The sequence below is a fragment of the Macaca mulatta genome, chromosome 5, assembly GCF_049350105.2.
Source record: "Macaca mulatta isolate MMU2019108-1 chromosome 5, T2T-MMU8v2.0, whole genome shotgun sequence".
In the NCBI taxonomy this organism is placed as follows: Eukaryota; Metazoa; Chordata; class Mammalia; order Primates; family Cercopithecidae; genus Macaca; species Macaca mulatta.
The window spans coordinates 37,231,509-37,258,572 of NC_133410.1; the positions used below are offsets into that span (position 1 = coordinate 37,231,509).

At 42.1% G+C, this 27,064-nt stretch overlaps 1 protein-coding gene and 1 pseudogene across 27 annotated transcripts in view; one reads left to right on the forward strand and one right to left on the reverse strand.

Annotated features, from left to right (window-relative positions):
• Positions 1–27,064, forward strand: part of TBC1D1 (TBC1 domain family member 1) — a 249,960-nt gene that overhangs the window by 115,710 nt on the left and 107,186 nt on the right. For 23 of the 27 annotated variants that reach the window (XR_013417136.1, XM_028847986.2, XM_078001547.1 and 20 more), the window contains 5 exon segments: positions 8,496–8,960; positions 12,371–12,460; positions 14,516–14,620; positions 15,486–15,618; positions 21,675–21,766. Coding sequence is in view for 26 of the 27 variants with exons in the window: in XM_028847986.2 (XP_028703819.2) it covers positions 8,496–8,960; positions 12,371–12,460; positions 14,516–14,620; positions 15,486–15,618; positions 21,675–21,766 (885 nt within the window). In the remaining variant the exon portion in view is untranslated. 27 annotated transcript variants of the gene reach the window in all.
• On the reverse strand, positions 599–2,292 carry LOC106998289 (small ribosomal subunit protein mS33 pseudogene; annotated as a pseudogene).

Below are 27,064 nucleotides of genomic sequence, written 5' to 3' on the forward strand. Positions count from 1 at the left end.
TTACACAGCAGGGAGCAGAGAGGGCATGGGAATAAGGTGCAAGCATTCAAACATAAATTGCAGTTTGGCTCTGGTTGTTAAAAATTTTTGATATGAGCTAAATTTTTATTAAATCTCCTTTTTTATGGAGAAAAAAATAGAATCAATTTGGAATCCCAGGAGGCTTTGGTGACTTTTTTTTTTTTTTTTTTAAAGTATTCATTTCATTAGAGAATTAGGTAAACCTTACATTACACAGGCAAGGCCAAAATAATTTTGCATAGTTAAAGTGTGTTCAAGAAACCAGTCACCATTTAACCAGATTAGACTTCAACAAGGAGATGATTACCTCCAAATAACCTTCATTTAGGAAGATGACATTCCTCCAATATGTGGAAAGACAGTAGATGCATTTTCTTCTCCCTGCCACAGAGGAAGAAATTTTCCCTCTTGAGGGACCAACACTATTTCTTCCTTTTTTTTTTGAGATGGAGTCTTGCTCTGTCACCCAGGCTGGAGTGCAGTGGCGCAATCTTGGCTTACTGCAACCTCTGCCTCCTGGATTCAAGCGATTCTCCTGCCTCAGCCTCCTAAGTAGCTGGGACTACAGGCACCCGCCACCACGCCCGGCTAATTTTTTTTGTATTTTTAGTAGAGATGGGGTTTCACCATGTTAGCCAGGATGGGCTCAATCTTCTGACCTTGTGATCCGCCCACCTCGGCCTCCCAAAGTGCTGGTATTATAGGTGCAAGCCACCGTGCCCGGCCCAACACTGTTTCTTTTTTGCTGCTCTTTTCCCCTCTCCTTTCTTTGGTTTCCCCTTTCCATGAAGCTTCTTTAGTCATCTTTGCTCATCCTTAAGATCCTGATGCTCCTCTCTGTAGAATCCAAGAAACCAGAGTGTCCCCATGAGTGCCGGTAAGTGCTGTCATCTGGATACGCAGTCATAAGTCTGCTTCTTCTTGGCCAAGGGTGGTTCACTAAACGGTGTCACCACTTTCATGGACTTGAAATCAGTAGGCCTGGTGACTTCACCAAATAGCCGAGCACTGAGACAAGACATGCGCAAGGCATATTCTGAAAGAGAAATTTCTTGAGTGACAAGGAGCTGGAGTCCCTGGTGTTGACTTTCTTCACCCACACCTTGTGACTGGTTTTATTTTAAGAAGGGCAGGGTTTGGTAAATGTTTGGTATCCTATTTGCTTTTATTTTTTATTTTTAAATTTAATTTAATTTATTTATTAATTATTATTAATTTTTGAGACGGAGTCTTGCTCTGTCACCCAGGCTGGAGTGCAGTGGTGAGATCTCAACTCACTGCAACCTTTGCCTTGTGGGTTCAAGTGATTTTCCTCTCTCAGCCTCTCAAGTAGCTGGGACTACAGGTGCCTGCCGCCATACTTGGCTAATTTTTGTATTTTTAGTAGAGACAGGGTTTCACCTTGTTGGTCAGGCTGGTCTCGAACTCCTGACCTCAGGTGATCCTCCACCCACCTCAGCCTCCCAAAGTGCTGGGATTACAGGTGCGAGCCACCGCTCCCTACCCCTATCTGCTTTTAATGACTTATGTGAAATGCACCCTGTTCTGCGATTTTTGCGTTTCTCTACCCTCTTAACCTCCTTAGTACTTCTGTAGCACTTGTTTTCCCCTTTGCTTGTTTAGTCATTTATGCGCTTCTTTATTCCCTCTGTCTAGACAGATTCAGTCTTTTTTGTCTCTACCAGTTTATTCATCTCTGCTGTAAGCATGGTAGGGATCTGTGCAGTTTGGCTGCCCTTCGTGCTGTTCACAGTTTGCCAAGGGCCTCCATAATGAAATGGATCAGGGTAGGATGGTGCTGTGGGTGGCATGTGGAGGAGGCCTTCCTATGAAGCACTGCCTTCCCTGGGACATGACAAAGGACAGGTGATGAAGCCAGGCCTCTGGACTCTGGCTGCCCATTAGAACAGCCAGGGTGGGGCACTTTGAAAACTGAGTGAGTGAGGGCCCCACCTCCAAACGGGCTGCTTCATTGTGGTGGGTGGACCTGGACATCAGGGTTTGAAAATCCTGGCCATCCTCATGGGCAGCCGCATTTGAGTTGAGGATCAGTGCTTTCAGTGAAGGGGCTGGACTTCGAGGACTTTCGTTCTCATCCAGATTGAATATTCAGTGATTCCATGAAGCCTATCTATGTTTATGTTGGCCACCCAACGTTTTAAGTTTTAAAAGCTATTTTAGAAAACCTACAAAATAATTTTGTATCCTTACAGCACGATCTTCCTTTTTCTTTCTCACCTCCTTCCACCCTCTTTTAGCTCCTACAGCCATTCGATTACTTCTTTTGTGGTTTCATAGTTTTAAGTGTTTGTGGAAAGGTGTTGGTCAGTCAGAAGGTTGTAGTGAACCTTTTACACAATCATTTTGGAGTATAAACTGTGTTTTGTGTTTGACTATCTCTGTGGGGTTTAAAAGCTACTAACAGCTTATCCAATTTGCCATTTCAGAACTAGGGAAGCTGAATAATGCTACTTCTGTTTTACATGGGATGAAAGATCAAGACCCAAAGGACAGAAAGATAAGGCAGAGGGGATGAAAGAGGGGCCCCTGTGTCAGGGGCTAACAGTCATTAGCACTTCACCTCTGCCCAGATGCCTCCTCAGCCAGCTAACAGGGACACCTGATCTCTCCTTGGGAAGATGTAACACATTAATCTGACCTGTTGTCTAATTGTAAGCATGAAGCAGGCCTTGAGGCATTAGATCACCACAGTGTGAAGCAAAAGAGACAAGACAGACCTCTGCACAGGAGCGGCCTTCTGTGCCTTCTCCCATGTTTGTGTTCTGGCACCTGTCACCTTATATTGGAAATCACATACGTGTGAGCCTCCTGAAGTCAGAGGGAATCATGTCTTACTCATTGTCAGAGGCATATTCAAATCTTCATGATTGAACCTAGTCCTGTCAGGCTGAACTGCTGCATAATATGAATGTTTACCTGTGTCCTATCTAGATAGCGTCTGATGGTATTTTCTGTTTAAATGATTTAAGTAATAGGCACTCATATTTTCTCAAGTGTTTTGCATGAAATTTAAGGCATGTAAGATAGAGTGAGGAAATACTTGGTTTAATTTCGTTTTTACCCCCTTCCGTTTTACCTTATGACCAACAAATGCAAATAACTACTTGTCAGTAAAAACAAACCTCAAATCTGTTCCTTCTGGAAAATGATTTCATAGCATATTTTTTGTTTGAAGTGCTCATTTGAACTCCTTACAATGAGAAAGCATTTCATTTAAGGGAAAAAACAAAACGTGTCCAGCCATATTTTTGAAGTCTTAGAATGTATTACTATCAAATAATGGGAAAAATGCTAGAATTTTCAATACACAGTGCCTCAGATTTATTTAATATTTGTTTCTTACTAGTTGATGAAAAACGAAACAGCAAATGTAAAGTAAAATTACTTTTTATTCTAAATACTCTTTCAGGAGCTCTTTCCTAAATCCTTGTGAATAAAATTACACTTGCAGTGTATTTATAATCCTTTATAATCCCTAAATCCTTAAAAAGCAAGTTGACCCAAATGTTTAAATAAGGACTTTATTTGTGAACTGAATATTTCTGATTCTCTTGGGATGTCATTATCTGGCTACATATGAAACAGTATTCACTTATGCATGCTTCAGAAACTTCATATATTACTGTGCATTTGTTAGTATGTGAACAAAGAAACTTGTTTTGGTTGTGAGCAAAATGCAGATTTGTTCTCAAAATTGAGTTTTAGTATAAACTCAAATAGGTCGGCAGAAGAAGAGTTTAATTTTTATGTGTCTAAATAAGGTCTCTTTCTTCATTAAAAGAAAATTAAAACCAAGCCCCACACCCTTATTGAATCTGTCCCAATAAGATGCTTTTTGGGTTCTTGTTTGTGCAATAGTTGGTTATGATTTACTTTGTCTGCAAATGTCTGCAAACAGAAATGACGTAGATACTGTTGCTCCGACAAAACTAAAAAAAGATTTTCACTAAAAGTACCCAGATCATATCAGTGGGAATAAATCCACTGGCCTCGGTGTATTTGCCCTACAAGGATCTGTGTTTTTGCAGTAAATATTGTAATTGGAAGTATATGTTCTTGTAGACTAAAGTTTTACTTGAGGACATTTTTCAGTTAGGCATGTTTATTTTGGGGGTTTAGTATTGTCTTTCCCCTTATTTATTTTTACTTATCTGTATGAGCAGAAGCTACAGCCAGCTCTCTCAGCCCTTAGCCTATTCTAAATTGCTGACTCCTTTTCTTGAAGATGGAGTGTCCCCTTTCTGGGCGTCTCTAACCTCATCCTTGCCTCCCCCCGCAGGCCTTTTCTGCCTGCGATTCCTCAGTTTCTCTACACCTGAAATGTTGGGGTATCCCAGGGACCTGTCTTGGCTCCCTTCCTTTACTTTCCCTCCCAGATGTGAGCTGCTCATGCCCAGTCTAGAGCCCCTGTCTTGGACTCTAGGCCCACTTACCCAGCTAGATGCCTTTACTTTCGAGTCTTCCTGGTCTTACTCAGCGTGGACAAAAGCAGAACTCATTGCACTGTCTCCCCAAACCTTCTCCACTCTGCACTCCCTCTGTGAGCTAGTGGCACAGCCATCCGCATAGAAACCCAAGCCCGAGCCCTGGCACCATGCGCCGTCTTCAGTGTCCTCAGCCCCCCAGCCAGGGCACCACCAAATCCTGTTGGTCCTGTCTTCCAGAATCCTTCATTCAGCCTTTCTCTCAGCCTTCAGGGCTTAGTTCTCAGTTCAGGCTCTCAACATGCCCCATCTCAATTACTGTAAAGGATTCTAACCTCTTCCTCTGGGCAGGGACTCACTCACATTCATCTCACATTTTTGAATCCCTGGCTCTGGCGTCTAGAGATGCCTAGAAAAATGTATAGAAATCAAATGAAGTAAATGACTCAAGTCCTCCTTGCAAATAGGTGAGTCTAGGACGGAGTTATAAAGATAAAGAATTTAGGATTTTATCACAAGTGGACATTATGCCTTCATTTTTTTAGAAAATAGTGCCCCAGAGGCCGGGCGCGGTGGCTCAAGCCTGTAATCCCACCACTTTAGGAGGCCGAGGCTGGTGAATCACATGAGGGCAGGAGTTCAAGACCAGCCTGACCAACATGGAGAAACCCCATCTCTACTGAAAAAATACAAAATTAGCCGAGTGTGGTGGCATATGCCTATAATCCCAGCTACTCGGGAGGCCGAGGCAGGAGAATTGCTTGAACCTGGGGTGCAGAGGTTGCAGTGAGCCGAGATTGCGCCATTGCACTCCAGCCTGGGCAACAAAAGCGAAACTCCGTCTCAAAAAAAGAAAGAGGAAAAGAAAACAGTGCTCCAGGTCTGTTCTGGTAGAGGGTTTTATAAACTTACACACAGGTAGAACCCGTTTTTTCTTTAGTCTCTTAGTATACTTGACTAACTTAAAGTAATGTTTAAATGGCATTTGGTTTTTTTAATTATTTGCAATTTGTTGTTGAAACTATATTTGGCAGTATGCCCTTTGCCTTCAAATGTTCTGAAATTGTTAGTCTTCTGATCAGGATTCCAATGATTTTTGTTTTTAGACCTCAGTTATCTCCTTTATATCTGTATTACGCATAACTTCTTGGTGCTTGTGAATGACAGGGTACACCTTACCCTGAGCGTGAGAACCTTGAGCTCAATTATGCCTGAATACTAAAACTTACCAGAGCAAGGAGAGAGAGACTTTGGTCTTTGACTAAAGTATGTCTTTTTAAGATTGTGAGAAAAGGATAGGAGAGATTGGTCCTTGGAAAAACTATCACAGCCTCTATCGTGACCAAGTTATGATGTATTCTTCAGTTTCTTCTGACCCTGGGAATCCAGGGAACAGTCAAGTGATCTACTTTGTATCGTCTTTTTGTTTGTACCATTTCCTACTGAGTCACCAGTAAATTATGTGACTTCACACATTTTCTCTACCTTTTGATATATAATGAAAGACGTCACTGCTCACTTCAGATGCAGCGGAAGACGCAGCATGTAGAAACGTCAGGTATTTTCATAAGCCTCAGAGGACTGAATGAGGTTTGAATTTTCTGTTCAGAGTGGGGTTAGTAATTGGGAAGAGTCACATGACTTGTTAAAATAATTTTATATACTTGCTTAGAAGAGTGGCAGGGTTCTTGTATAAATTGATTATTTTTGTTTGACAAATGTTCTTTACAGAAATCACTTTTACCAGGAAAATCTTATAAATTCTTTTTTGGAGAGTCACTATGGCTTTGTTGTTGTTGTTGTTGTTGTTGTTTTTGTTTTGTTTTGAGACAGGGTCTGTCATCCAGGCTGGAGTGCAGTGGTACCATCTTGGCTCACTGCAGCCTCCATCTCCTGGGCTCCAGCAATCCTCCTGCCTCAGCCTCCTGAGTAGCAGGGACTGCAGGCGCACACCACCTTGGCTGACTCATTTTTGTATTTTGTGTGGAGACGAGGTCTCGCCATTTTGCCCAGGCTGGTCTTGAACTCCTGAGCTCAAGTGATCCGCCTGCCTTGGCCTCCCAAGGTGCTGGGATTTACAGGCGTGCACTAACATGCCCAGTCTAACTGTGGCTAAGTTTTTACCAGGCTTCTGTTGTGAACCATTGGCAAAGATGTGAATGAAACCTAGACTTCCTATTTTCTCTTCTCTCTGTCCTGTCTTCTTTTTATAATTGACCAACAGTTTTTAGGCCTCTGCGTGATGTATAATTATTTGGCAGTATAAAAGTGGGCTATAACCAAGCGAGTGCTAAGTGCAGACAGATGCTTGACCTGTTGAAATTTTGGCTATTTTTTTTTGAGACAGAGTCTCACGCTGTCACCCAGGCTGGAGTCCAATGGCGCAATCTCGGCTCACTGCACCTCCACCTCCCAGGTTCAAGCAGTTCTCCTGCTGAGGCCTCCCAAGCAGCTAGGATTACAGGCACCCACCCCCACGCCCAGCTAAACACGCCCAGCTAATTTTTTGTATTTTTAGTAGAGATGGGGTTTCACAATGTTGGCCAGGCTGGTCTCAAACTCGTGACCTCGTGATCTGCCTGCCTTGGCCTCCCAAAGTGCTGGGATTACAGGTGTGAGCCACCACGGCTGGCTGAAATTTTGGCTTTTAAAATCATTTAGATCTCATCAGGAATCAATTATTTAAAATATAAAACTTTCCTAAAGATTTTTGACTCTTTGTAGATAAAATACCTTGAAAGGATAGATCATAATCTTTATGGCAGAGAGATCTTTAAGGTGTATTTGATATGAAATCACAAAGAGAAAAATCTTTCGAGTCATTGGGTTTGGGAATTATGTCATGAACACTGAATACAAGGATACTCTTAAAATTTAAAACCACCTCCTTTACTGTATGTGTTGACCTTTGACCTGAATTGGAAAGGGGATTTTTAACATTTCTCTATAATGTTGTTAAAAAGACATTGGGCCTGTGGGTATTGGGCCTTAAATTGAATTTTCCTTACATAGAAAAATGGAAAAAATTGGTTTAGGTGTTAGGTCGTAACAAAAAGTAGGCCCTTTTGAAGATTAAATTTATGACTGCCTTAGCCTTGTTTAACTCCATGCCTGGCCACAAATATTAGTGTTGTGGCTGTCCATCATCTGAGCAGTTGCACAGCTGTTCATTCACTGCCGTGCGGATTCATCTTTATGTCTAATGCTGCTTTGAAGAACCTTCTCAGAGGTTAATAATGAGAGGATGTAGCAGTAGGGACAACACCATGGCAGATGAGATCTTTTAGTAGATTCTTTTAATCATGATTTTAAACATTAGAAACCAAAAGCTTTATAGTCTCCTTGTGAAGAAGCCCTGGTGAGCATATTTGCTGTGATAATATTAGTCATGAGTTGCTTACTCCTTGATTAAAACCTCCTAGGTTTGTTGACATACTAGTCACTATTCACCTGCTAGGAAATATAGGACTGAGTTGTCATGGAAGGAAATAATGGTGCTGGGATTTGAATAAATAATTTATGGATAATTACAGAGCCTTTGTCGTCTTCATCCCACCATTTATTAAAGAAGACTTTCCAAAGTATACTGCCATGAGATCTAGAATAATTGAGTCATGTTTTGTGAACCACGTTGGAGACAGACTTCTCTGGGAGGCCACAGCTTCTCCAGAGGGGACCTTTAGCTTTGGAGTGGGACCAACCTGGGCTTGAATCCAGGGCCTGCTAGGTTGGGCTGTTTGTGTCCCGGGGCTGGTGGTTGAACCTTGCAGGATGCTGTGGGCATGTAAATCCTCTAGCGCAGCCCTTGGCCTGTAAGAGGTACTTCGTAAGTGTCCCCCTTCTCTTCTCTGTGCAAGCTGTGTGTTCACCTCCCATGGGAAGACATTCCTAGGCCCCTGCTGTGGGCTCCTCCTCCAGTGCTCCGTGGTGGAGTAGCCAGCAGTGCGCCCCGAGAGAGCATGGTGCATTCATTCCGTGAGTGCCAGCCACACTGCATGTTCCAAGTAACACTCCTCCCTCTCCCGGCAGGTGCCTGAGATCATCAGCTCCATCCGTCAGGCGGGGAAGATCGCCCGGCAGGAGGAGCTGCACTGCCCTTCTGACTTTGATGACACATTTTCCAAGAAGTTCGAGGTGCTCTTCTGCGGCCGCGTGACAGTGGCGCACAAGAAGGCTCCGCCGGCCTTGATTGACGAGTGCATCGAGAAGTTCAATCACGTCAGCGGCAGCCTGGGGTCCGAGAGCCCCCGCCCCGCCCCGCCCCATGCCGCGCCCACAGGGAGCCAGGAGCCTGGGCGCAGGCCCATGCGCAAGTCTTTCTCCCAGCCCGGCCTGCGCTCTCTGGCCTTTAGGAAGGAGCTGCAGGATGGGGGTCTCCGAAGCAGCGGCTTCTTCAGCTCCTTCGAGGAGAGCGACATTGAGAACCACCTCATTAGCGGACACAATATTGTGCAGCCCACAGATATCGAGGAAAATCGAACTATGCTCTTCACGGTAAAATATCACCCAGCTGGTGCACAGCCCCAGTGTGCCATACGCGTTCAAGAGAAAATCTCCTTTACGGAGTGAAGATTCTTAGTCAGTTGCTTTTGATTTATGTGTGAATCCATATATTTTCATGCTGAACAATTCTCTTCTTAGGATAAGATCCTTCCTTTAGCCATAAGCCTTTACAGTCATCAGGGAGAAACAGAGATCCATCTCGTGCCCATGTGTCATTTTTATCTCACCTCGTAATTATAAAGACACCCTTTCAGTGTGGAAAGAACAGTGAAAACGTGTAAATAAAGCCAGCAGAGAGATTTTAAAAATAAATATGAATTTCAGAGGATATATTTCAACAGAATCTTTTAGTTGGAAAACACCCTCTCTACTATTAATATGTTTATTTATGAAACATTTACCCTTTGCTAATCAGGATGAGTGGCTTTGTGAGTGACATTATATTTGAAATTTATACCCAAAATGAAATGTTCATTTAGCCAATTGCTTGCTTTTTTTTTTTTTTTAAATAAGAAAAAAAGTTACATTGACAGCCAAATGCTAGAAAAGGACTGGATGGGGGTGGCGGTGGCTGTCCCAGGCGGGTGGGGTTCCTGGTTCCATGCTGACCTGGGCTCTTCTGAGTGGGCGTGCCCTCCCTGGGAGTCCCCCCGGTCTGAATGGATGAGGTGTGGAGCTGTCCCAGCAGTGAGCCCGTCTCCGACAACGGAGGAGCTAGTTTTTTCCTTGGCCTCCTCTTTGGCTTAATGCTGACTGACATTCTGTAGAGAACAAAATTACCTTAAATATAAAGTCCCCTTTTTGTGTCTAATTCAGGACACAAGTGAGATGGCCAGGGGGTAAAAAACCGGCTACCTAGGTTAGTGGAGTGTGGATGTGTGCAGGTTTAAAACCAAGCGGGTGCACCCAAGGGTAAATAGGGCTGAGGTTTCCATCTTTTGACCGTTAATCTAGTGTACCGAAAAGAGTCGTCAGATTTGTGCTATAATTTGTGATCTGTGTGTTTTAAAAAAACTTCCTTGGTGACATTGAGAAAGCTGCCTCCTGCATTTATTTATAAGTACTAACTGACTGCTGTGCTAACGTCCCTTGCCACATGCTGGAAATGCAACCGTGAACAAGACAAGTATGGTCTCTGCCCACATGGAATTTAGATTCCAGTAAAGGAGACAGGCAACTGAGTGCACAAATAATTATCTGATTATAATTGTGGTAAATGCTGTGGAGGAGAGGTACAGGATGCCTGAGAGCATTTCCCAGGGTAATCGGGAAAGGCTTCTTTGAGAAAGTGATTTTCACCTAACATAAGGTTTCGTTGTGGCCACCTGGGAAGGTCTTCTGGGCTCACAGAGCAGCAGATGAGAAGGTCCTAAAGGCAGGGATGGCGCCTGGTGCCTGGAGAATCCCGGAGGCCTGAGTGCCCCCTTTGCTTAGCATTCTTCCCTCAGTTGTTGCGGTCTTACCTCCTCTTGCTTCCTCTAGGTCTCTGCTGAAATGTTGACATGGAGGAATAATTGTATCAGTAAGGCCAGTAGCAACCTCACTTCCAGGTTTTTTGCTTTATTTTTCTCCATAGCACTTTTACCATTTGATACAATTACAAATAAACAAGTAAAACATTTTATGTCCCACATGCCCCCAAGAAGATAGGCTTCAAGAGGGCATGGATTTTCATGTCTCTGTTCACTGTTGTTGTTGCTAGTGCCTAGAGCACAGCTGTGCTCTGTAGACACCTGTTGGGTGAGAAATAAGTCCGGATGGCTGCACTGAAAACAAGGAAGGATGGTGCGTAGAGGTGGGGCTGGGGCTGGAGGCAGCCCCACGAAAGTTATGTTCATTAGGCACAACTTTATGGGTCTCGGTCAGGGTTTGGTTTTTATCCTGAAAGGAGTGGGCAGTCACTGCATGCTTTAAAACACAGTGTGAAATATCTTTGGCTACAGAGCCAGGATACTTGGGGGAGGGCAAGAGTAGGGTGGGGAGGGGAGTGAAGCTGTTGTGGTAGTCCAGGGGAGAGATAGTAGGGTTGTGAAGTGCAGTGGGAGTGGAAGGGACAGACATGCAGAAAGTCAAATTAATGGGATGTATAATCCTTTGGATCCTATGGGGAAGGAGAGGGATCTCAGGAGCCCCACCCAACTTTAGATTCTGACTTGCTCTTTACAACCCAGCCACAGCCAAATAATCATGTCTTGGAGCCTCTCACCTTATGAGATTTTCAAAGGTTATTTTTAAAAACAAGTAAGGACTATCTTCACTATGTAGGTAAAGACAGTGACTTGTAAAGAGGCTAAACATACTCCAAATAGATATTTATTGGTTGTTTACAAATAAGGAGGATATTGTGTTGGCTCCTACTCTAGAGAGAGACACAGTCTAATTTAGAAAGATGTTGCATGTTAAAAATGAATTAGTTTTTCATCATCCTTGGTCTCCATGGAAGGATGAGAGTAAAAGGCTACCTGCCACTCTCTACTGGCTGAAATACAGTTCAGAAACAGTAAGTGTGCAAAAACAATTCAGAGTGCAAAGTCCATGCCCCAAACAGAATGCACGTTTCTTGGGCTCCCTCACTGAGAATATAATTCCCTTTGACTTACACCCCAGTTTCTAACAAGCTTGTGTATCTGGTTTGTCTTTAACATCAAAACATAGAGTGTTTAGAGGAGGAGATGGATCTGGGGGTTAGAGTGGCAGCATCAGGATGTGACCACTGACTTATTGGTCCTGAGGAGAAACTAGAGCTATAGAAACCAACATACACTGAAACCCAAGAAGCTTAGCGCTTCGGAGACATGGAGTCTAAAAGGCAGGCTTTCATAGCTTGCAGGGGCATGTGCACACACAGTAGGATGAGTATTGCAACACAGCAGTCTCCTAAAATGCGTGTCTATTAGCATGTCCCAAGGCAGTAAGAGGATTGTAATTGATGCTCATACTCTAACTTGAAAAGGTCCGGTCACTAGTGTATGTGAATGCCTCACATGTAATATGTACTATACAAATGGTAGATTATTTTAACAACAATTTAAAAAGACTTGTCAGTAAAAATCATTTCCAAAGTATCTTGGAAGCTTTCAAGGAGTAGATTCTGTTTTCTGGAAGGTTCACTTATGTGAAGACCTCAGTTTTTAGGGGATGTGTGGATCTTGAGGCCTGTTGCTAACTTTTGGATATCCGGTTCTTTCATCTCAAGGAAGACTGCTGTCTTATGTAGGTGAAGGCACTAACAGATGTCCAGTGTGACCTGAAGTCCAGAGGATAAGAGGGAACCTTTGAAATGATTTCTACAGTGATAGAGTCAGAATTTTATAGGAGCTTGCCCCTTTTATTCTTTATTTTTATAGGTCATAAAATGAGAAAGTTTGAAAAGCTAGATTTTTTTTTGTTTGTCTTTTAAGATTGGCCAGTCTGAAGTTTACCTCATCAGTCCTGACACCAAAAAAATAGCATTGGAGAAAAATTTTAAGGAGATATCCTTTTGCTCTCAGGTAAATGGAGATGGGTTTTTTTAAATTCAATTGCAATGGAATTTTTAAATGGATTTCTGTAATATCTGTCATGTAACAGAAATGCTAAAGGTTACAGGGTGTATGTTTTCTAAGTACTGTCCTTGATTTGTGTTTCGCTTTTCTTCTTTGCTTTGGTATGTTAAGGTAAATTATGAATATAATTTTGAAATTAAGAAATTTGCTGTTAGCAACACTAATGGACAAAATAGATCTACTTTTAATTTTCTCAGTTATTGGTAGTAATGGTCCACAGTCATGACTTCCGGATGCATGTGTATGTGTCTTTGTGCATATTACACATATATATTTACACATTTCATACAAGTGTCTTTTTATTAGATATATTTCTACTTTACAAAAATTTATAACTTTTTGGGTACCAATTATCAGTATTTCTTCTCCCTTCAAATATAGATAGTGCTTATCTTTGAGAATGTTCTACTCAAAGTACAGTGTCTACTTGAAAACTTTTTTCTTGATAATCTTCCAGGTGTTTGTTTCATAGAGAGATTTTGGAAGAATCTATCAATTAAGATTAGCTGTGTCAGTTTTACTCAGGATCTTCCTAACAAATATGAGATCACTTAAGGTTATGTTTGCTTATTTTTTTTAAACTCTGGATTTTTCGTTTTCATAATTGATAAAATATGAAAATGTCAGTGTTGATTTATAATGTGATCTACTTAAATATTCAAAAGGGACTTTTCTGCAAAATGTGAAAATAAAGAATGTTCTTTATAGATTAAATAGGGAACCATTGACAAAGAAAAAGCTTTTCTAAATCATATTTCCTTAAGTTGTAGCCTCTAGCTTATGCTTAACTTGCTATTGGAGAATATTAATTGAGATGGCAAAGCATGTCGATGATTGCTCATTTATTGGAAAATATTTGGCCTGAAAGTAAGATTACCCATAGAGTTTTTATCCTGATTTGCTGCTGTTTCTGTTGAATATTAATGTTAAATGTTTATCATTTCCAAAAGAGTATAGCTTACAAGTTTATATGATTACCTGAACATTAAGCTATCAGCACGCACATCTCTGCATGCTGATGCTTTCAGAATACATTGATGTATTAATATTTATGGCAGATGTTTTATCTGTATTAAGGTGCCTCTGATAGCTGATGATTTTAAAACATGTTTACATATTAATATTTATTAAAAATAGCTCTTATGATTCTATGGTAGAGCCTTGGCCTAATATGTTTAAAAGCTCCTCTACTCTGCATGCATATAATTTTTGACTCTTTCTTTATTCCAGTTCACTTCAATATTTACCTATTTATTTTAGGAGTACAAATATATTTTAAATCTTTTTTTAACCTTTAGGTGTGTGTGCATGCATGCACGTACATGTGTGTATGTGCGTAGTTGTGTTTATTCATGAATCTCTGGTCTGCCTTTGATTTTTTGAGTGGTTTTTGTTCTTTAATACCTAGGTCTCAAACGAAACAACAATCGAATACTAAAATGAGCACGAAAACTTGAATTTTCAGATCTTAGTTCTCTTATTGTTGTGGGGGTAATCAAAGGAACATTCTAGTAAACCACCTTTATTGAGATGTTTTTAGACTTTTTGAAATTTTAAAATATCAGAGAAAATAGTAATTTTCTAGTGCTCTTTAAAAGTGTGCTCTTTAGGCCAGGCGCAGTGGCTCACGCCTGTAATCCTAGCACTTTGGGAGGTTGAGGTGGGTGGATCACCTGAGGTCAGGAGTTTGAGACCAACATGGTGAAACACTATATCTACTAAAAATACAAAAATTAGCTGGGTGTGGTGGTGGGCGCCTGTAATCCCAGCTACTCAGGAGGCCGAGGCACGAGAATCACTTGAACCCTGGAGGCAGAGGTTTCAGTGAGCTGAGATTGCGCCATTGTACACAAGCCTGGGCAAAAAGAGTGAAACTCTGTCTCAAAAAAATAATAAAAAGTAAAATAAAATAAAATTGTGCTATGTAAATCTTGAGGTGCATTTCTGATGATGGTGCGTCTTCTGGATACACCTGAACATCTCATTCTCTCCCTTGGACAGGGCATCAGACATGTGGACCACTTTGGATTTATCTGCCGGGAGTCTTCTGGAGGTGGCGGCTTTCATTTTGTCTGTTACGTGTTTCAGTGCACAAATGAGGCTCTGGTGAGAGAGGACAAGCAATTCTTACCTTGGAACCTTCTTTACAAGGAATTTTAGCTCCACTGATTTTTCTGTCCTTAGGAAAACCAGATAGTCATTGACATATCATTATTTGTCTTTAGTTATTTACTTATGACTATTTAGTAAGTAGCTAATACACATCTGAAGCTTAATTGGGTGTGCATTTTATATTTTTTATTTCAGAAGAACTTGCTCAGTGTCACCCTCTGGTCTAGCATTTTACAGTGTCATTTTAGATGTCTGATCAAAGGAGTTTGCCTTTTTTCTCAGTAGTTTGTATTTTTAGTTTTTACTGTATCAGTCTGTTCTCACACTGCTAATAAAGACATACCCGATACTGGGTAATTTATAAAGGAAAGAGGTTTAATGGACACAGTTCCACATGGCTGGGGAGGCCTCACAATCATGGCAGAAGGTGAAGGAGGAGCAAAGGCACGTCTTACATGGCAGCAGGCAAGAGAGCCTGTGCAGGGGAACTGCCCTTTATAAAACCATCAGATCTCGTGAGATTTATTCACTATCATGAGAACAGCACAGGAAAGACCCACCCCCATGATTCAATTACCTCCCACTGGGTCCCTCCCATGACACGTGGGAATTATGGGAGCTACGACACAGCCAAACCATATCATTTACCTTACCTGCTTTGAGAGCTTTGAGCATCCTTGTAGTATTTTCAGACTGTAATCCTAGCCGTTATTCCAATTATTATCTGTCAAACTGTGAAGAGTAGTACAGAAAACTCTTAAAAGCTTAAAAAGTCTTTTCCATAGATTATCTGACATCTCAGTCCAGCTAATTTCAAGTTGACTTTTTGGTGGCTACAATTTCTCTTCTCTTTGATTAGGTGGACGAAATTATGATGACCCTGAAACAGGCTTTCACAGTGGCCGCAGTGCAGCAGACGGCTAAGGCGCCAGCCCAGCTGTGTGAGGGCTGCCCCCTGCAGGGCCTGCACAAGCTCTGCGAGAGGATAGAGGGTGAGTAGGGGACCTTTTCCAGCGTGAACACAGTGGGAGTTAAAGGTCCCTGGAGAACTTTAGGTGATACTCATCTGTTGGAAGATTCTGCCTAACAGAGGCTTGTGTTAGTCACAGTGATTGTAGGTGGACTCTCAGCGTGCAGTGGGTGTCTTTTGTGTGTCAGGAATTGTGCCGGATGCTGGTGATACAAAGATAAGAACCCAGAACCCTCTTCTGCCACCTCCCTCCAGGGTATTCTGAAGGTGGAGGAGGAGTTAGGGAAACAGGTTACCAAACCAGTTGCCTAGTGTTTATCAAGATTATGTGAGTGGTTCGTCATACTGGCCACTGCAGAGATACCTAGAAAGATAAAAACTAAGGAACTTGTACCGGTTTCTCCATTACAAGGTCATTAGTAACTGCTGCTAGTACAGTTTGAATGGAGACGAGGTAGCACAAAACAGGTTGCAGTTGAGGAGCAAATGGGAAGAAATAAAAGAAACGTGACTATTAGTATTGAATAGTACTTCTAGAAACCTGGCTTAGGAAGAAACTAATAAATGTTATGATTTGTAGCTAATGTGTATTGAATAAGATCTGCCAGGAAATATATTAGGTGCTTTCTGTTATCTATTTAATCCTCACCACATTTGTGGGAGGAAAAGGGACTATTTATTTTGCACATATTGCAGATAAGTAAATTGAGGATTAGAGATGTCTAGGAATAAACTAGTGTATCGTGAGCCCATGATTCACCCCAGGTGGTAAAGCCCTGTTACCTGCCACCAAGCATTTCCAGGAGAAGGCCATACTGGGGGAAGACCTGGGGATTGCAGCTAACTTTGCCTTTTTCAGAACTGGAGAGGTTTGAGTGAATTCAGAGCCCAAGGGGCGGGAGGGGCCAAATGAATCTGAATGGAATGGAGGGGGTTCCTTTTGAACAAGAGTGGGGAGTCCACCTGAGGCAGGAAGTGAGAGTCTCTGTCTCTGGGACTGCAGGGAGGGGCCAGGGGAGAGGACAGAACCAGGTGACAGTGAAAAGGAGTGGTAATATGTTTATCTGAGGGCGTCTGGAAGGTGAAGACTTTTCACCTCTCTGTTCTTGGTTTTGTGTTTTTGTTCTGTTTATGGGAGGATTTCAAAAATTTTTTTTGTGACTTGTGGAGGTCACATGATTTAAACAACCCATGTTATTGTGAAAAGAAAACAAAAATTTGATCATTTCTCATGTTTGGAGAATGTTTATTATACACCTGTAATCCCTGCACTTTGGGAGGCCGAGGCGGGTGGATCACCTGAGGTCAGGAGTTCAAGACCAGCCTGGGCAACATGGTGAAACACCGTCTCTACTGAAAATACAGAAATTAGCTGGGCGTGGTGGCGTGTGCCTGTAATTCCAGCTACTTGGGAGGCTGAGGCAGGAGAATCGTTTGAGGCCAGGAGACGGAAGTTGCAGTGAGCCGAGATTGTGCCACGCACTCCCAGCCTAGGTGACAGAGTGAGATGTCTCAAAAAAAAAAAAAAAGGAATGTTTATTATAAGCTATAATTTTGGAAAGACAACATTGCTTTTAGGTCCAATTTTCCTTTTTAAAAAAATTATAGTAAAAATATATGTAACACAAAATTTACCATTGTAACCTTTTTGTAAGCATACCCTTCAGTGGCATTAAGTCCATTCACATTGTTATGCAGTCCTCACCACCAGCATCTCCAGAACTTTTTCATCTTCCAGAACTGAAACTCGTTAAATGCCAGCTCTGCTCCTTCTCAACCTCTGGCAACATCCGTTCTGTTTCTAGGTAACTTCATATAAGCAAAGTCATAAAATATTTATCTTCTTGTCTCTGGTTTATTTCACTTAGCATAATGTTTTCCAGATTCATGTGAACCGTAGCGTTGTCTGAATTTCATGCCTTTTTAAGGCTGAATAGTATTCCATTCCAAAAGCGTGTAGCACGTTTTGTTGATCCATTTACTCGTCCATGGACATTTGGGGTCCTTCCATCTTTTGACTATTGTATGAATAAAGCTGCTGTGAATGCTGATGTGCAAATACCTGTTGAAGTTCCTGCTTTCAATTCTTTTGGATGTATATCCAGAAATGAAACTGCTAGGGTATGTGGTAATTTTATGTTTAATTTTTTTGAGGAACTGCCGTATTGTTTCACAGTGGCCACACCATTTTACAATCCCACTGGCAATGGGTAAGGACCCCAGTTCTTTTACGTCCTTGCCAAAATGTGCTACTTTCTGTTTTTGTTTTGTTTTGTTTTTGATGAAAGCCGTCCAGATAGATGTGAAGTGGTATCTGGTTTCCCTTTTTAAATAAGATAAATTAACAGTTGACATCTTAAGGTCTGGGAAGGGTCATTTGTGGCATTACAGTGCTCTTTAAAATGAAGAAAGATGATTAATATATTCAACTGTGTTTTCCACGTTGTTACTATTTGCTGACATTACACAAAATATATCTGGGAACAAGAAAACGTTTGCTTTAACGAGAGTTCCCAACCAAGAGGATCACTAACTCTTTCCTTAGTGGTTGTCAAGATAAGGTAAATGATGACAGAAATGCCCCTTAAGAGCTTATTGAAAAGCCAGCAGTGACTTTGGCCTTGAAGATAAAGCAGATCACGATCTGCAGGAACTGGAATGCTTCCAGCGCTCCCCTTGATAAATCTTTCTTTGGTCTGGCTTAGCTTTCAGAAAGTTACAGCTCAAAAGTTTGATCAGGGTAGATTTTGCTGCTGTCGTTTTGGAATTAATCATTTGATCCATCTTTCACCTGATAAAATCCAACCAAGGCACAAAACTCTACTAATGCCAGAACATTCTTAAATAGTACAATTAGAAGTCTGGTGGGGGTATGTTTTACCTACATGATGGAACTCATTTCTAAAAGTGTAGAGGGCACGTTATTAGAAGAAGTGCTAGTTATTACATAAACAGTTTTACGGTTCCTTGCTTTTTGTTGTTGTATTCCTAATAAGTAGAATGAAGTGGCTTATTCAAACTCATTGTATATTGGTGTAAGAGTAGTTCTAGCAGGAAGTTATATGGTCTGATCAATAACTCTGTAAAACTGTGGAGAGGACTAGTGATGTGGCCACACAAAGACTTAAAGAGTGTGTTTTCTTAGTAAGTGTAGTCAAGTCATCCCCCAGAATCTACAGAATAGAATCAGTAACGCTGTTCATGTTGATTACGCTGCACTCTACTCTTAACATGCGACACATCAGAAGTGCAGCTCTACCCAGTTCTGTGTTTGACCCATATACAACTCAGTGGTATTTATATAGTATTTTGCTTATTTTAAAAGAGGAGCATTTTGGGAATTACTAGACTGAATTATGCTTTCATTAAAAAAATTAGTTGAACTAAGATTTTCTTTTGCTCTCAGAGCAAATTTTCCTTCAGTAAAACACAGTCATTCATCACCGCTCCCTCTAACAAGGGCCGTTTCTGCACCGGCAGGGAGGCGGCCTCACTGACCAGCGGAGCCCGGAGGGGTTGTAGTTTGGGAACCCCCTTGACGCTGGTTACCTTTTTCTGCTTCAGTCCTTGCTTCCCATTCCCCTCCATAAGCCATTTTGGCATCAGCTGGGCCTCTCTGGGGAGACGCGTTCAGTGTGGAACTGAAGGGTGCTTTCAGTGGGTGTACAGAAACCACCCAGGAGGCGCTAGCTGTGTGAGAATCCCTGGGGGAGGAGCTCGCACCTAGGCGGGCCGGCTGTTTAGAGATGGGGCCGGAAGGACCTCATGAGTTAGGCATCCTGCAGACAGGGTGAAACTGCTCAGAGAATTGCTTCACAGCTGCCGAAGCCACGACTAGGCTGCATTTCGTGATTTCACCTGAGATTGGCAGAGCGTCTAGTTAGTCTAACTCTTCTTAGGCCTTGGCATTTATTCGTCTATTCCCCACATCTGAATGTTTCATGAAACAATATCGTTTTTCCAAAATATGATACTTTGACTGTCAGAGATGTCCTCCATATGTGGGGGAGATTTTTAGTGCATGATGACTTCGCGCTTATTTGATTCATAAATCTTAACTCTGTTTCGCGTCAGCATTTAAGTAGTTGATACAGTAAAGCCTTGTCTGTTTCCCTGGCTTCATGTGACCTGACAGCTTGCTGAAAGAGTGATTGCATTGCACTTTGACGAAGGCGCTGTCCTTCCTGCACTTTAACCCACCTCTGAGCTCACTCTTGTATTGCAGTCACCTGAGTGTCAGGTGACTTGGCTCTGCTAGTCAGGGAGGGCAGTGGAGCAGTTAAGGGTTTGGTTGCTGGAGGCAACTTACTTAGCTGATGACCTTGGACAAAATACTTGACTTCGATGTGCCTCAGTTTCTTCAGTGGGCACTGGGATTACTTAAAAAAAAAAAAAGGCCCATTTCTAGTATTCATTTTAGGGTGAAATGAAATAATGCACATAAAGTGTTAAGTGAAATGGCTTGGCAGTCACTTAAATATTATTTCTACGGTGGCCTCAGGGTTTTCTTGGGTTAAAAAAAGGGAAAAAGAATGTCTTTCTGGAAGCAGAGATGGCTGTAACAGTGTGATAGGGCAGCCGCCTCTGCCACAGTCCCACTCTACTGAGAGGTTGTGGGATCTGCCTCGGCTGCGTGGGAGGAGCCGTGGCTTTGGGCAGACTTGGCTGCTGATGGGCCTCCTGGCCTTTCACAAGTCGCCTGGCTTCTCTGGGCATCAGCAAAACCGTCTGCAAAACGAAGGCATGGTTTCCAAGTCCTTACAGACAAGCCCCTGGCCCAGCAGATTTCCCTCCCGGCCATCCGTAGTGATGTAGGTGCCTCGCACACTGTTCTCCAGCCCAGAGCCTTGGCCAGGCCTCTGCCTCAGGGCCACCCTGGTGGGATGAGAAGACAGTGCCAGGTGGGTGAGGTGAGAGCTGCCCTTGGAAGAAAAATAACCCGTGCAGTTTTTTTCTTTTCATGGCAGTTGGGTCAGCATATTCTTTCATTATCAACCTTCTCATCATGTGTGACGTTTATCACTGGACACCACGAAAAGGCAGAGCAGGCTCTGAGCCGTATTTGTGTGGGGAAGGAACTTCTTGAAATACCAGGTTCTCATGGGTACTAAAATGATGTAATGACTTTATTTTTATAACTTTTCCTCAAAACCCTTTGTAACATTAATTAAATGTAATGTTCATTAAGTTATTAATAAGCATGTGGTGGTGTAAGAAAAATTGTGAGCCACATGCATCAGTTTTCTTTGATGGAGAAATGTGCGTCAGTTTTCCAACAGAATAGGAGTTGTTTTTCCCTAAGAAAAAGTTGTCAGGTTTACGTATCAACACAAGAATTTATCATTTTCTGAGGAGAAGTTTCTGATTATGTGAGGTATTTTAACAGGGAGAAAGTAATTTGGAGCCTCACAATCCTGAGGTAGAGTACAAATAAGTGGTCTGTGGAAATGACATAAGCTCTCTGGGTCTTAGTTTTCTTAGCTGTAAACTGGGGGTAATAGCATCCTCTTCATCAGATTGTTTTGAGAATTAAATGGTGCAAGCTTAACGCCTATTATTCAGTGTACAGTGCATCAGAGCTCGTTTAGAAGATGATGACAAAGATAACAGCAACACTATTTTCGATGAAAATTTCCACGCCAAGCATAGTGGCTCACGCCTGTAATCCCAGCACTTTAGGAGGCTGAGGTGGGCGTATTGCTTGAGCTCAGGAGTTCGAGACCAGCCTGGGTAACATGGCGAAACCTCGTCTCTACTAAAAATACAAAAATTAGCCGGGCATGGTGGCATGTACCTGTAGTCCCGGGTACTGGGGAGGCTGAAGTGGAAGGATTGCTTGAGCCTGGGGAGGTCGAGGCTTCAGTGAGCCGTGATTGCACCACTGCAATCCAGCCTGGGTGACAGAGTGGGATTCCATGTCAAAAAAAAAAATAATAAATTTTTTTTTTTTTTCCATAAAACCTTGAAAGTCTGAAGTGGAAGAGAATGTGAAGGGGATGTGTGTGGAAGAGGTTAACTTCCTATCTCACAACTTTTGCATAGAGTTTTTTCATGCCTCTTTTTTTTTTCTCTTAATAGGAATGAATTCTTCCAAAACAAAACTAGAACTGCAAAAGCACCTGACAACATTAACCAATCAGGAGCAGGCGACTATTTTTGAAGAGGTTCAGGTACAGTACAGTTACTAATTTCTAGAAGGAAAGAAAAGGCAGGCAGCTTACCTGGGAAATGCTATGTATACAAAATAGCAAACCAGTGTTGTCCCAGCCTGGGGTAAGGTGCCTTGAGTTCGTCTTGGTTTCTGGGGTGTCCAATCTTTTGGCTTCCCTGGGCCACATTGGAAGAAGAAGGATTGTCCTGGACCACACATAAAAGACACTAACGATAGCTGATGAGCTTAAAAAAAAACAAAAATCACGCACACACACAAAATATCAATGGTGTTTGTTTATTTGTTTGTATAACAGAGTCTTGCTCTGTTGCCCAGGCTGTAGTGCCATGGCATGATCCGGGCTCACGGCGATCTCCGCCTCCCGGGTTCAAGTGATTCTCCTGCATCAGCTTCCTGAGTAGCTGGGACTACAGGCGCGCCACCACGCCCGGCTAATTTTTGTGTTTTTAGTTGAGACAGGCTTTCACCATGTTGGTCAGGCTAGTCTTGAATTCCTGACCTCGTGATCCGCCCGCCTTGGCCTCCCGAAGTACTGGGATTATAGGTGTGAGCCACCGCGCCAGGCCCAACATCTCATAATGTTTTAAAAGTGCTTATGAATTTGTGTTGGACTATATTGAGAGCTGTCCTGGGCCACATGTTGGACCTGCTTGGCTTAAGCTTTCACAGTCCCATAGAGGGTCCAGGTCAGAATTGCAGATTCCCATCAGGCCTTAGCTTAGATAGTAAAACTAACTGAAACAGACAAGCTTCTTCCTTAAACTAAATGTTAGCATAAGAGAGAGGAAATTATAAAATGGAAAGCGCCTTAGTCTGGGAGACAGAAGGTCTGGCCTCTGGTCTACATGCACTCATCTGTTCCCTGGGAAACCTCTGCCCGCCCCTTCCTGCTTAGGATTTTAGCCCTAAGTGTGGCAGTCGAATGAGACAACATTTGGTTCATGAGCTTGAACAGAATTGTTCCTTCTTTCCCCCCACACCATTTTTTCTTTTCATTTTTGAAAATAAATTTAGGTCATGCTGTCTACTTGGAACCCGATAATATATCAAACCTACAAAAACAAAACAAAATTCAAGCTCATCGGCTTTCTGCAGTAAACTTGGAAGCTAGCTCTTGCCCTTGCATTTAGATGCAATGTATCTCGGGGAGACCATGCTGTGTGTGCTGGCATGCCTGTAGCCTGTTCATTATGAATCTTTAATGAGGTCATCCAAAATTTCATGTCTGCTTTAGCCGAGGGCCATTTTTGATGGCTCCCTGGCACTTTTTTAGGGAGGGAAGCATATCAAAACAAAGAATAAATATCTCCTTTTGCGGGGCAGGCAGCAGATTCTGTAAATAGAGGAGCCATTAAACAAGACAGCTAGCAACTGGGTGGGTTTAAGTGCTTTTCCCTCCTTACTGGGAAAATACTATACTAGGATCCACGATCTGCTTTCTGTTAGTGTAAAAAAATGAAAGGATTGTCTCTCTCTCTCTCTCTTTTTTTTTTTGAGGCAGAGTCTCACTCTGTCACCCAGAGCCAGAGTGCAATGGTGCAATCTTGGCTCACTGCAACCTCCGCTTCCCAGATTCAAGCGATTCTCCTGCCTCAGCTTTTCGAGTAGCTGAGATTTCAGGCACCTACTACCACCACACTCTGCTAATTTTTGTATTTTTAGTAGAGACGGGGTTTCACCATATTGGCCAGGCTGGTCTTTAACTCTTGACCTTGTGATCCGCCCTCCTCAGTCTCCCAAAGTGCTGGGATTACAGGTGTGAGCCACCACGCCTGGCCATCTTTCTCATTTTAATCACATGTTAGAGGTCTTGTCTTATTCCCTTGTTCTCCTTCTACAGTAGAATTGGCATTTGCTGTAGGAAGAGAGCATAGAAAGATGTTTTTTCATGTCTTAAATAGCCTAGAGGGTAATTTTCACAATTTTCACTTGTCTTTACATTTTCTTGTTTTCTTTTGAATCAACTTGAGACATGCTACTTTGTTTTTTCTTAAAAGATCTTTAGAGTTCTAAGTACACAATACTCTTAGACAAATATAATGTGATTTGCATTTGGAATTCAAAAATGGACAATACGCTTCTGATTGTTAATGCATTTACAATTCAAGCTGGGGCCTTTTTCATCTAATGCTGGCTCGCTTACTGTTCTAGAGCTGTCCAGTCACTTTAAGAAACCATCTTTCTTTTCTTTTTTTCTTTTTTTTTTTTTGAGACTGAATCTTGCTCTGTGGCCCAGGCCAGAGTGCAGTCGCATAATCTCGGCTCACTGCAAGCTCCGCCTCCTGGGTTCAGGAGGTGGGGTTTCACCATGTTAGCCAGGATGGTCTCCATCTCCTGACCTCGTGATCTGCCCGCCTCAGCCTCCCAAAGTGCTGGGATTACAGGTGTGAGCCACCGCGCCTGGCCACGAAACCGTCTTTCTAGCAAGCATAGAAGAGGAACTTCCCTTTCATAATGTGGGTTTTCTTTTTTGTCTAGACAGCACCACGTAGCTCTCCCTAAAACAGTGTGATGAATCAGTATAGGTAATACACAAAATATTCTTCCGCAGCAATGAGATGTTCCTAATGGGCATGATTCCAAGATTCTCTGTGACTCATGCAGGCTTTTAGGCACTGAGTACATCATGGCAAAGACACTTCAGAACAGAGTAGGTTATGACTAAGGTTTGCTTTAAAAAAAGAGCATTCAGTTAATATCCTGAGGCCCCTATGTGTTGTTCTAGAGGTCTCTGTAATTGTTTAGTTGCATCAGACACCAAAGGGAAGTTGTATTGTTCACCAACTTTGAAAAGCCAGCTCTCGCCTTGTCTTCCATCACCGTGAGTGTGACTGTTCCTTGAGTGATATAGATTTGCCCATGAATCTTTTGTTCTAGAGGCTTGTTAGATGGTCTTGTTGAATTATGTCCTCAATGACCATTCTTGGTTTTGTAAAACATTTTATAAACCAAGTCATTGGTTTCGTTTTAGACAGCAATGCTGGCTGATGTGCTTGAAAATAATACATTTCAAAAAGGTTGTAAGGAAAAAGGTGACTTTGCAGTTTCCGGAGTCTTCTTATAAATAGAATAGTAAATATTTTCCTTTGTTCAGTCTTTCCTGCAGGGGAATTTGTTTCTGAAAAAGTGCTCCACGTGCAAATTTTCATAACGGAAATATAATTACCATTGAAATTAATGGTACATGATTACTTAGTTATTAAAACATACCATATTCAAGGATCATGTAAATGAATATTTAATTTAAAAAATGGAACTCTAACAGCTATAAAGAAATCACTGATAACTGTGTGTAAACGATGCTGGAGGTTATCTCTGCTGTAAACAAGCTGATTTTGAGCACTCTGAGAACTTGGTGCCAGACAGTCATGTGGGCAAACCACACTGCAAAGCTGTCTTTTTATTTATGAGCTTTCTGAAATGTTTCATTTTCAAACATATCTAGCTAGGCATAGGTGAGGATGACCCCCTGATGCTCTGTTACTGGGTGAATATACTGAATCCAAATTGATCATCTCAGGATAAGAATTGCTGTGAAGCCAACGTGGGGCTAGTAAATAAAATATCTCAAAGTCTAATTCTCCTAATCTATATGAGTGTGTTTGAGGGAATGACTTAATTAAATACTGACTAGATAAATCAAGTAGATTTGTACGCAATAGACGTTGATAACTCATTAAGTGACATGACTTCACAAGTTAAAGGTTAATGGTCAGAAGAGACTCTTTTTACTTTCTGAAGAATATATATCAGGTTAGTTGGATTTTCCATGGTTTTAAAATGATTTCTTACAAAATGGGATTATAATTGTTTGAAAGATGGTAGACTGCAGTGTCCATGTGAGGGTTGTCTTTTTAAGTAGTTCCCTTAGGAGACCATGGGCTTTCTCAGCGTTCTGGGATGCATTAATCAGTGTTGGAAATGTATTGATTGATTTATTAATTTTTTTGTAAGAGAAAGGGGCTCACTATGTTACCCAGGCTGGAGTGCAGTGGTTATTCTAGGGTGTGATCAGAACACATTTCAGTTGCGAACTCCTGGGCTCAAGCAATCCTCCTACCTCCGTTTCCTCAGTAGCTGGGACTGCAGGTACATGCCCCCTTGCCCAGCTGGCAGTTTATTTCTGAATTTCCTTTATGATAATTTATAAGCCTCTTATAGGTTAAGAAACATGTAACTAACTTAGTTTTGTTACTTTTAACAGGCAATTAATTGTTTTGTAATATTCTTTTATAAATTGAAGTATAACATACAGATAGAAAAGCACACAAATCAAAGATGTGTAATTGAGTGAATTTTTATAAGGTAAATACAACTGTGCAGCCAGTGTCAAGATTAAGAAATGGAACATTTCTGGCCAGGCGCGGTGGCTCACGCCTGTAATCCCAGCACTTTGGGAGGCCAAGGTGGGTGGATCACTCGAGGTCAGGAGTTCAAGACCAGCCCGGCCAACATGACGAAACCCTGTCTCTACTGCAAATACAAAAATTAGCTAGGCATGGTGGTGCATGCCTGTAGTCTCAGTTACTCGGGAGGCTGAGGCATGAGAATCGCTTGAACTTGGGAGGTGGAGGTTGCAGTGAGCCAAGATTGTGCCACTGCACTCCAGCCTGGGGGAAAGAGTGAGACTCTGTCTCCCCCAAAAAAGAAAGAAATGGGGCATTTCCATTGCCTCATAGTCCTCTTTTGTGTCTGCCTCAAGGTAACCATCATCCTGACTTCTGACACCATAGTTTAATTTTGAACAAGCAGGTAATTTTTGATGGCAAAGTGATGTTACCCAATTTGATTCCCCATTATTTTCCTAAGACTTGTCTCTCTGACTGATGAATGTTCATAAAGTTAAATCACCTTTAAGAAATAATAATTTAGCCGGGCGCGTTGGCTCATGCCTGTAATCCCAGCACTTTGGGAGGCCGAGGTGGGTGGATCATGAGGTCAGGAGATCGAGACCATCCTGGCTAACACGGTGAAACCCCATCTCTACTAAAAATACAAAAATTAGACGGGGAGTGATGGCGGGCGCCTGTTGTCCCAGCTACTCGGGAAGCTGAGGCAGGAAAATGGCGTGAACCTGGGAGGTGGAGCTTGCAGTGAGCCGAGATTGCGCCACTGCACTTCATTCAGCCTAGGTGACAGAGCGAGACTCTGTCTCAAAAAAAAAAAAAAAAAAAAAAAAAAAAATAATGATTTGCCACTATCGAGGATGGTGAAGTTGCATGGGAGATTTTAGGGAGATGACAACTCACTAATTGTATTTCAGAATTATGTTAAGGAAAGATTTGTTTCTTGATCG